General features: G+C 37.6%; 1 protein-coding gene across 7 annotated transcripts; it reads right to left on the bottom strand.

Moving 5' to 3' along the window:
* Nucleotides 1-44: 44 nt before the first annotated feature.
* LOC133715208 (uncharacterized protein At2g39910-like) lies at nucleotides 45-4,107 on the bottom strand. Of its 7 annotated transcripts, none has more exons than XR_009848957.1 (11): nucleotides 3,629-4,107; nucleotides 3,278-3,547; nucleotides 2,912-3,138; nucleotides 2,668-2,769; nucleotides 2,398-2,485; nucleotides 1,515-1,710; nucleotides 1,295-1,440; nucleotides 1,086-1,219; nucleotides 897-1,002; nucleotides 728-779; nucleotides 45-344 (listed from the first exon to the last, which is right to left on the bottom strand). XR_009848957.1 is itself a non-coding variant. In XM_062141613.1 (11 exons), exons 6-11 carry the CDS (start codon nucleotides 1,686-1,688, stop codon nucleotides 331-333), a joined length of 513 nt encoding a protein of 170 aa, XP_061997597.1. In that variant the 5' UTR covers nucleotides 1,689-1,710; nucleotides 2,398-2,485; nucleotides 2,668-2,769; nucleotides 2,883-3,138; nucleotides 3,278-3,547; nucleotides 3,629-4,107; the 3' UTR covers nucleotides 45-330. The 7 variants fall into 7 exon arrangements, 4 of the variants coding, with proteins under 4 accessions (XP_061997597.1, XP_061997596.1, XP_061997598.1 ...); XR_009848958.1 differs by having other exon boundaries at nucleotides 1,315-1,440; XR_009848956.1 differs by having other exon boundaries at nucleotides 1,376-1,440.
* Nucleotides 4,108-11,254: the final 7,147 nt, after the last annotated feature.

The following is an 11,254-nucleotide window of genomic DNA, read 5'->3' as shown; positions in this document are numbered from 1 at the left end:
AAATTCAAGAGTAAAAAAAAAATTAGAAAGCAACTCACCCAAATAGGCAAAGAAGAGCCAATCGATGCATGCAGAGCGAACAACAAAACCAGAAAGCAGTAACAGCAACGGGAAGAGAATGAACAACAAAAGCAGAAACAAAGTTTAAAAAAATGATTAGACCTGAATCCACCAAAATCAAAACAAAAAGAATATCATTCCAATACAAAATGGAACACCAACTACTCACCGTAATCAGCAAATAGGAAGCCCCAAGAAGCAAAAAAGAAGAGATTCTAGACAGAAGACAAATCGAATAGACTTCCAGTTGTAAACTTGAATCAAGATGCATCAATCCATAAACACTGCAAAATATAGACAATGGCATATCAATTTCGCTACTGACTTCAATAAAATTTTCTATCTTTAAGCCCAAATTAGTATCACTAAATCTGAAAGAAGCATTCAATTTAGGCACCATGTAGTTCAGTACTTCCTACTTATTTACTACTAAGACTAGAAACTAGCAGATCATGTTTAATTACAAGAACCCACACAGATATGCAATCGCTGCTTTTCCAATTCCACCCCAGCCCCAAATCCCCAATACATGCGAAACATCATCCTATCAAAAATGGGTTCGGAACCTCAACATATTGTAATAAAACATTCAATCCTATCAAATTTTTTGCAGTGTTTATGAACCCAAATCAGAAGCAAAACCAAAATAGAGAAAGAAATTCTTAACTTCCTTTGCAAAAGCTCAGCTCGTCCAAGCACCAAAGAGCATTAATAGAACACTGCAAAAATCACAAAGAGACATGGCTATCTTGTCAAGTTCTCCCATGGCTTTGGGCCTATATCTAACTGGTGCGGTGACTTTATATGGTAAAAGCAACAATAAGGTTAATTCTTACCATTGTTGATCTTCTTTCACTTAAAGAGGGAGCGGGAGCAATTGTTGCCAAGTTTGGATCATCCCTGTGCTTGCCCCTGGCTGCTTCGAACTGCAGACCCTTGCATCTAGGAAATAAAATAAGTATTTGAGATACAGAACTGGTAATCACAAAGAAGGTTCATATATGAGTAGAATGTATAATCCTTACTGATGGAGCAAGATTAGTATACGAATAACAAGATTTCGAATTTCTTCACGAGATCTTCTCAATGCTGCTTCTTTGTGCAAAGTAGCAAGTTCATCCACCAACCTCATGAAGCGAAGCGATGAATTAAATAATACCTATTATAAGGGGAGACTTTATAAGTTAGTAGTAGTAATTGCCTATTTCATTTGGAGGCTAGTAAAAATAATTACTTCCCACATGCCACAACAACCATCTAGAAAATAATGCACAACGTGCATATGCGAGGCCCAAATCATGATTGTGTTGTTTACCTTTCCACATATGGTGTATTCCTAATCCATGTTAGCTTTATAACTGTTTCAATCTGTTTGAGAACCTGCAAAAATATGAACGTTAATACTTATTAAAATTGCAAAGTCTCAACACACAAACAGAAGGACATATGCTCACTAGTAAAACAGTCTCATCGTCATCAGCTTGCATCCACTTAAAGAAACGAGGGAAAATGCGCCTGAAATGAGCTAGTAACACCTGACCAACACCATTAAAAAGCGGCTCTACGTAACGAAGCCATGCAACACGGCGCTCCTTGTTCCTAGGCTGGCGCTCCAAGTGACTTAACATCTCATTTAGAATTTTATCAAACCTATAGAAAATGATGAAAAGACTGATAATTGATGGGATAGGAACATGCAGTAACAAGACAATAAAAGTTTGTAAGCTGAACTTTCATGGTTGAATAGATTACAGGCTGCAGACCAGAATTTAAAGTATTTTAACAACATTGGACTGCATGACTCTGTTCAAATGAAATGGCGCATGAAATTATCAAATTGGACATGATGACCCAAAAAAAGTATCCTGACTGTACTGTAAAGTATTTGGTAAGGATTGCCAAAGTAAAAGAAACTGCAGTTTACAGGAATAAGAAAATTGTTCAAACACAAGTGGAATCTCAAAAGCAAAAACTGAATCTAGCCATTATGAGGAGATATTTCATTTTCTAATATAAATTTTTCCTTCATGCTGTCAATTTTTCTATGAAAACGTCACCGTCCAGCAGTATAACTATAAACCTCCAGAGTTAAGAAAAGAACTTGTTGCAGCTTATGACACTAATAAAATGCTATCAAAGTGACTTAACAAGTTAGCTACATAAAACTAAAAAATTAAAAAAAATTAAAAACAAAAAAAAAAACGCCTAAAGCACCTAATATTGCAAAGGTTATTTTACTTGTTGCCAAAAGTTTACAATGTCAGGTGCCAAAGTTTAAAATTAGAGAAGGGAATAAAAAAAAAACATAGACAGATATAGAAACAGATAGACAATTACCTGACTTGCTGAAGTGCATGATCCACTTATTTCTCCACTAAAAATGCTTTAGGCTTGCTAATTCATAAGAAGCAACCAGTCATAACCCCTGTTATCAAAACTCAAATACATTCACCTACTAAGAAGCAATCCAAAATGGATGCAGTATACAATGAAAAGACATATCTTGCAAAGTTGCAAATTTGCATAATAAATTTGTACCATGCAGAATGGCTTTCTTGGCTGCCTAGTATATACATAAAATCAAACCAAGTAAACAAACCAACTCACATGATAATGCAACTGAAAGTAGATATTTATCCAAATCCTTCTTAGCATATTCTGCTACTAATGAACCTCCTATCCTCATCATGAATTGCAAAATGTGCACACCTGAATGGTCAAATTTCAAAACATTACGAAACACCTCTCAACAATACTTCATTCACAGTACTACATCAGACCTAAACAGTGAGCATACTAAACAAAACCAAAGCATTAAGAACCTCAATTTTCTTTAAAAATCCAAGCTTACATCCAGGAGTAGAACCTCAGTGTTATCCATGGTGTGCCTTAACCCCTTATCCTCTGGTGCATCAACTTCAATTTTGAAACTCCCACTTCCCTCACATCTGAATTTGGCTCACTGACCTTATTGTCATTATTCCTTTACTGCAATTTATGTGCTTGAAAAGGATAATTTCATTGCTTTTGAAGCTTCCAGCCAAAATAATGAAGATAATTCTAGGAGTAATGCTTGCCCTGCATAATATAAAAGGATAGCATAGAATCACTCAACCATTCTGATTCCACACAGAATTGCAATGAAGAACATCATTTCTAATCACAAATGAAAAACCCAAAACTAAATTGAAAAAACCATTAAGATCCAGAAACGCACCAAATGATGACGAACAACTGCTGGAGCTGTTGAGCCTCAGCGACGAGCCGATCAAACTGGGCTTCGCTGCAGAAGGGCGCGAGCTCCACTGAAACCGGTGAATAATCGAGCTCTCGTAACGACCCTTCTGGGCTCAAAGCCTTGACTGCCGTAATCGGACCCCAGCTCAAAGCCCTCATGCCACATGTTGGATATACTATTGTTCTTCCGGCCGACTCGGAATCGTTCCCCAACTCGAGGCTTCATAGCCCAAGAAGCTGCTTCTCTTCACTGCTAGGAGAACGAGAATTGAAAACTGAGAAAACCATAAACGAAATCGAAGTCAACTAATTAGTGAATTTTCCGTAATACCTTCGGCTTCAGCGATAGAGATAGTGGAGAGTTTGAATCGATCTCTGAGAAGCTCACTCACTGAGTCGGAGAAAACAGAGGCGAAGACGAGGCCGGAGAGGTGGGCTGTCCCGATGCCAGGTCAGAGACGAGCTTCAGAGTATGGTGGAGTACGAGGGGGTCGTGAATGAGTTAGAGAGAGCGAGTTAGGGTTTCGATGATTGAAGAAATTGTAGGGGGCGGGAGTTGAGAGTTTGATGATTAGGGATGTGAGAGATGCAGGTTTCAGTGGAGAGAAGGTGAAATCCACTGGACGCTCAGGCTAGGAGCTGGGTGCTTCGGTTGGATGCTGAATTAGCTTTTGAGTCAGACGCGAAGATTGGCTGTGGACGAAGAGGTAATCAGTGACTTGTGTTTCGGGGAGAGAAGAAGACTGTGGGAGACATGGTCTTACAAAATGGCAAGGTGTATTGAGTTTGCCCTGATGCGAGACATGGTTTGTCTTCAATTTTTTATAATAAAATCAGAACACACAAAAATGATGGTGCGTTTTGTGATTGTCTACACTTTAAACTTTCAGCTGAGGGACACAAAATGAAAACTCCCACCTACTATGTGTAACAAGCTCATTTTTGGCGCTCGGATGGCTTTCCCATTCACACAACAGACAAAAGTCATTCCGTTGTATGAGCTTGCAAATCATTTGCCAAAATTTGGTCATTTTGGGGGGAATGAAACTCATTTTGGGGCACATTAATCTTTTCAATGTTATCTCCCTCAATTGGACAACACAATGAATATACATGTTGTGTGACAATTTCCAAGTTTCGATCCTACAACACATATAAGTATTCTGTTGTGCAAAGTAGTACTTTGGTAGTGCATTTGAGTCAGAAATTGGAGCCAAATATGAGTAAAGGTAGGGGGGAAATGTCCCGCTATTTTTTTTTCATTCATACAACATAACATTCTTTATAACTGTTGTGCAATATTGCTCTATCTGAAAATTTTTGAACTGTAGCATCTTTGTACAACCAAAGTTTCTTAAATGTGTTGTATGAAGCAATTTCCATCAACACACAACGGAAATTTTTTTTTCGTTGTGTAAAAAGTGTTGTATATTGAGGTTATTGGCCTAGTGGTATTTATCAAATCTCTTGTATAAACACATGTATATGCTTTTGAAGGTATATGAATTTGAAGTTTGTTGGATTTATGTGAATTATGAAAATATAATGTGAAAAATACATATACACATGATTATTATATATATCATAAAAATTTACTTAAAAAAATTTGGGATTTTACTATTTTACACTAGTATATGACATAATTCAATAATTTCAACAGTTGATCCTTCATTCCTATGCAAAAATTGCGTCTATAAAAAATCAACCAAATCCACAATAATTTTGGTTATTGAAAATTGTGTAAACAAATGTAATCTATTATATTAAATTAAAACGAACATTGCGCTAATTAGATGATTAAAATATATGGGGTTCCACTCTTTTCCTCAAGAGAAACCCTAAACAACTAAAGATCGGTTTCTTTTCCGTTTGAGTATTTGACCTTATCTGGTGGCGCCATACTAGTGATGGCCTCCGGCCTCATCGACGTCTTGCGATCTGTTGCTGGACGGGTATTCGATCCAATATGGTTTGAGGGTATTCCATGGGTGGTTGCACTCGAAGTAGTCGCAAAAAGCTTTTTTGGCTTGTGTTTTCTGGCCACATCTCGACTGGCGGCGTGTTGTGCTGATCAAGACCGATGACATGGATTCTGCATCGATGGTGGGCAGAGGGTGAGGCGGTGGACCAGCGTGCTTCAGGTCGGCTTGTGCTGTGGCGCGATTTGGGCCGAAGTGGCAGGAGGTTGCGGTGGCGTAGATCGGAGCAGCACGGGTCGAAACAGAGCTGATCGGGCAGAGCCGCTGGGCTTGTGGCGTACGACATGTTGTCAGGGGAAGACAGGCTGAGACCAAGCTGGCTTGATGGGCTCTGGAGTTGGACTATTCCTTTGGATGCTCTTGGGCTTACTATTTTGGGCTGGGGTTGTTGCCTTAGGCCTTTACTATGTTTTAGTTTTGTCTTTTACAATAATTTCCTTGTAGTTAGGAACCTAAGCACTGATGTGCACCCAATATCTCTCTAACGCCTCTGAAGTAGTACCGAAGGAAGATCTCCGCTACCTCTATGTATTTGAATGTATAATGACTAGGTCTATTTCTATGTACCACTTGTGCGTACTAGCACTATTTTCTTGTCTGTCTATGTCCTTAAATGACAGCGGAATAGTATGTAACGGTCTCTTCTGGCTTGTGATGAATATATTATTTCCTTGATTCAAAAGAAAAAAAATTAGATGATTAAACATTTTCCTATTTGGCTAATTTTTTGTAGGATTCATATGTGTGTAGGTAACTAGAGAATGAGTGGTTTTTATTATTGAAATACATGCTAAAAATAAAAACATCCTCCTTTCTTGATCATCCATATATATATATGGAGGATCAGGAAATCCTTAAATTTTAAATTCTAAAGATATATATATATATATATATATATATATATATATATATATATAGGATCAAGTATATGGAGGATCAAGAGAAGGCCTACTTTAAAAATTTGAGGATTTTTACTATTTTACACTAGTATGTGATATAATTCAATGATTTCAACCTATGAATATCCTTTAGATTCCTATGCAAGAATTAGGTCTACAAAAAATCAACCAAATCCATAATCATTTGGTCACTCAAAATTACGTAAACAAATATAGTTCTTTAAATAAAATTAAAATGATAATTGTGCTAATCAAATGGGTAACATTTTTCGATTGAGTTAATTTTTTGTAAGATTTATATGTGTATGTGTAATAAGAGAATGAATGGTTTAGATTATTAAACTACATGTTAAAAATAAAAATATCCTCACATTTCAAGTTTGAGGACGTCCTCTCTCTCTCTCTCTCTCTCTCTCTCTATATATATATATATATATATATATATATATATATAGTGTCAGGCCGGATCACAGACGGACGTCCGCATTATCGCTAAAGTGCGGACGTCGACGCAGCAGCCGCTTTCAGGCCACGACGGCGGCGCGGGGCTTGCCGGACGGACGCCGGAGGCATCCCAAACGGCTTCTGGGCAGCGATCGAGGCCGGAGGAGGTCGGGATTGCAGGTTTCTGGGCAGCGACCTCACCTGCAACTGCAGGTTCTGGACAGCACTGCAAACCGCTCGCCGACAACTCCACCCGACGGCAGACTGGCTTCGCAGACCCCTGGCCTCCGTCCCGCAAGCCGTGCAGCGCCGTCGACGCTTGATCGAGGCCGGAGGAGCGACGTCCGCACTTTTTATGGGTTGCGGACGTCCGCTCTCGAACGGCTCCGTATATAGTGTTGTGGTGTGAAAAGTTGTTTGTACATAAATTTAATAAAATTAATGAAAGGTTATAATTTGACTTATTGGATTCACAAAAATGAAAAGAAAATATATTGAAATCGTAACCTAATTAAAATCATTATTTTCACCTAATTAAATTCATTAATGTAATTGATCCACCCCCTAAAATCTAAAAAGGAATATGATAGAGTAAAGTGGTATTACAGAATTATGATGTGGCAAAATATATTATGTGAAATTGAAAATAAAATTTGTATTTGCTTACATGAAATAACACCTCGGATTGAGGCCATGAATCTTACAACTCACTTGAGGCCCCCTATCATTGCTCTATTTAAAATTAAACTTTAACTCATGCATCTTTATATTGTTTGGGTTTAGGATTAACAGTTAGAGTGCTTCTATTCATACATCTAAATTAAGTATTTATACCTCCTTTTTTTTTCAAATAATAATAACTCTAACAACACATATAAAATGACTAATAATGACACATACAAATAAAGAGAAGAAAAAAAGAAGAAGATATCTTCTTTGTGTTTTAGAGAAACGGGAATTGAGAGAAAATCGCTGTGTATTCTCATTGATAATAAGGGCCTCTTTATATAGAGGATTACAATGCATAGAGTCTGAATCATACAAGGAAAGGTAATCATACATTGAATAGGAATCTCTAGATTCTTCTAATTAAACTCTATTATCACTAGGTCAAGTAACCTAGAGTTTGGGCCAGACACAAAATAAGGATTTACTTGAACACTCACCCTTGTGTTGCCCAAACGCGGTGCTTCTCTCGTTGCCTCGCTAAAAACCTTGCCGAGTAACAAAAACCCAGTGGGAGAAAAATAACATCGGTCGAAGGGGAAAAAGAGCACAACACAACCTTCACGTTTCGAAACCATTCATGTAGACACCTTCCCCTGATGTCTGCATCTCCCCCTGATGACTACGGTCATTGGAGTTCGGATAACTTCCACAAACGATGCTACCAACATGTTTCTCGAAAGTGGAATTTAGGCAATGACTTAGTGAGCAAGTCTGCCATACTGTCCTCATATCGAACTTAGTTCACTTTGATCTTGAGGAGAGTCTGTTGTTGCTGATTATGCTTGGTGTTGTCGCTTTTGATGTAGCCTTGCTTCATTTGTTCAAAACAAACAGCATTATCCTAAATGCTCATAGGCTTATCGGTGGTAGACTTCAAACCACAATTGTTCGAACATGCGTAATTATGGATCCAATCCATAAACATTCACGAACCACTTCGTGAAGAGCCATAATCTCTGCATGGTTCGAAGATATAGCGTCTGTTCGGTAGACCTCCAAGATATCATGGTCTTTTCCCATGGTGAACACGTAACCAGTTTGGAAATGATCTTTGTATGGGTTAGAGAGATACCCAATATCAGCAAAACCTTCCAAAACATATGTCGTTTTGGGATGGGGATAGTGGACGCAAGCCAGTGTTGGAGGCGTTCCTGGTGTGTGATGGGTCCGAATCCATCATCTCTCTGTAGGGATAGAACAAGCCCATATCAATCGTACATCTCAAGTACTCAAAGATATCTTTTTCCACCAATCCAATGGCGTCGCGTTGGCGCACAGCTATACCTCGCTAACAAGTTCACAACATATGAGATGTCCGGTTTGTGCATTGAGCTAAGTACAATAATGCGCCTATTGTACTTAAGTAGGGCACTTCTGCCTCTAGCACATCTTCTTCATCATCCTTCGGACGAAGAGGATCCTTTTCAAGATCAAGACTACGAACGATCATAGGGGTGCTTGAAGTTTTGACCTTGTCAAAATGCCTAAGCATCTATCAACACGGTGCTCAAGTTCCAAACCGAGACATAATCGTGTTCTCCCAAAATCCTTCATCTCAAAATCAGATTTCAAGTATTCAGCGGTTTCCCTTAACTCTTTAAGGGCTTCCAATGAAGATCATGTCCAACATGAACCGCTATAGAATCCGAAACTTGTTAGGGAAACACGCGGGCATATCCCTTCCCAATCAAGTAGTCACTTTAGTGAGCGTTTCACCCTCTTTGTAAACGTGCTCCGTGGTCTAGAGTCACTGATACGCTAAAAGCAAGCGCATAATTTAACCCTAAAAATATCATTAGTAGTATAAGCAAATAGGGATCGTTCTATTCCGGGGATTGAGGGTACACCTGTCATTGTCAAACAATTAAACAATTAAAATTAGTACAAGGTAAATTATTTACAAAAGTAAAACAAAGTATATACATAATTACGAAATTAAGGGGGGGAATTAGGTTTTGGTTTTCGGAAATTAAAAAATTAAAGAAAACAAATAAAACACAAAAACATAAAAACACAAATGGAATGAGAGAACAAAGATCAAAACCGAAACTTATGATTAAAATTGATTCAAACCCTAATATTGTTCATCTAAGTCATGAGAAAGGAGTTGATCATGTGAAACATTCGAAAGCAAATGATTTCCCATATTTTACTTTTCAATGCTAATTAACCTAAGCGAAAGCACCTAGATTAATCCTATCAAACATGTAATCAAACCCTAGAAAGCTAGTCAATCATGACATGTTTAACGCATTAGACATAGAGAAAGGCTATCAACTCAAGTGTACAACTTAGTTATGGAAAAGTCCACCTAATTGCAATTCTCTTTAATTAAATTCGATCTTTGTACAAAACCTTTACTACTTTGATTCAAGTTTACACAAAACGAAAAGTCGATTTCATGTTCTTAAACCTAGCACCAATTATATCTAAACCCTAAGTGTTTGCAACCACATAAGATTAAAATACAAAAGTTATCTATAACGCAAATTTAATTAAACAAACCCACATAAGCAACTCTCGAAGAACAATAATATGAATCTGAAAATTTCATTCAACCATATAAAATTCCAGAAATTAATATTCATTCAAACATATATGTCAACTAGAACAAAACCAACGAAATTCAAAGCAAAGGTTACAAAGTAGAGGTCGAATTACACCGTGGATGGAAGATGAGGATGAATGATTTTCGTTGTGATCCTTGAAGCTTGAAAGCAAGTCTTCAATGGTGGATGGTGGAGGAATAGTCACGGCTCCTTCTTCTCCCTTCGGCCTTGCTTGAACTCCGTGGCTTGCTTTAGAGGATGGAGAGAAAATGGAAGAAGCTCACGGCAACATTATAATTTTTCTGAATTTTTCTAAGGGATGTGGAACCCTTTTTCAACGTCAAAGAGGTGGGTATATATAGGAGCACGGCTAGGGTTCACAAAGCAATCACAAATTTCCACATAGCTTCCACCAATGAGAATTCGCCAAGTAAGCTTTGTGATGTAGTCCAACCAATCATAGAATGCCAAGTAATCCGTGTGATGTGTTCCAACCAATCAAAATTCTCTAAAATACCTCCCTAATATTTAATTGCCGAATTTCCTTGAAATTATTCTGATTTTCTTCATGAATTTCGGCTAATATTCCTTTAGGGAATTTAGGGATGCACCTAGACACGTTTTCAGCTTTTCTTGGTCTCCACCTTTTTCTCTTTCCTTTTATTTCTCCCTTGAATCTCTCTTGGCGTCATCTCCTTGATTATTTCTGATTTTCACGTTGGCAATCACACCAAATTATTCCTCCAACAATATTTCCTTCCCATAAAAGTCTCCCAAGAAAATCTCTCCTTGAAATCCTCAATCAATCATCTTTAATTCCCATGTTGTCACCTTGTTTTTCCTTAAGTATTACACGGCAAATTTAATCCCCAAGGAAAATATATTTTCCTTTTTAAAAACTCTTCCTTGATTTCCTCTTGGCATTATATTTTCTGATTTTCCACGTCATTTCCTTGCCATGTCATCTTCATGAAGCTTCTCTTTCCATTTATGAACTCAATTCAGCTTATTTATTCCAAAGACCTGAAAATAGAAGCTTTCTAAAATAAGAAATGGAAACTTTCCTAAACTAAAATGGAAACTTTATAAAAATGGAAAATAGAAACTACAAAACGGAAACTTTCTACAATTAGGAACTTTCCCAATCAAAGAATGAAAACTTTCCTAAACAGAGTTTTATTAAGGAAATAACGCAAGAAATGTAGGGAAATAGCAATTAAAACGTCGCATTAAAATGCTCCTATCAGTCACTTGACTTGGGTAAATGAAGTCCACCATGAACCTTCATGTATATTCCGTATCTAGATCCCTATAGAGATACGTAGTGACCACATTTGTAAGCTGCATGTTCAGTTAT

This window comes from Rosa rugosa, chromosome 6 (genome assembly GCF_958449725.1).
Source record: "Rosa rugosa chromosome 6, drRosRugo1.1, whole genome shotgun sequence".
Classification (NCBI taxonomy): Eukaryota; Viridiplantae; Streptophyta; class Magnoliopsida; order Rosales; family Rosaceae; genus Rosa; species Rosa rugosa.
The sequence above is the reverse complement of the archived record's forward strand: the minus strand, read 5'-3'. Positions and strand labels throughout refer to the sequence as shown.

Bases quoted from the DNA above. Each gene is read 5' to 3' on its own strand.
- LOC133715208 (XM_062141613.1), bottom strand. From the start codon at position 1,688: ATGTTAAGTCACTTGGAGCGCCAGCCTAGGAACAAGGAGCGCCGTGTT. The intron at 1,003-1,085 runs GTAAGGATTATA...TTTATTTCCTAG, and splicing joins ATACTAATCTTGCTCCATCA to ATGCAAGGGTCTGCAGTTCG. The intron at 780-896 runs GTAAGAATTAAC...TGATTTTTGCAG, and splicing joins GTGAAAGAAGATCAACAATG to TGTTCTATTAATGCTCTTTG.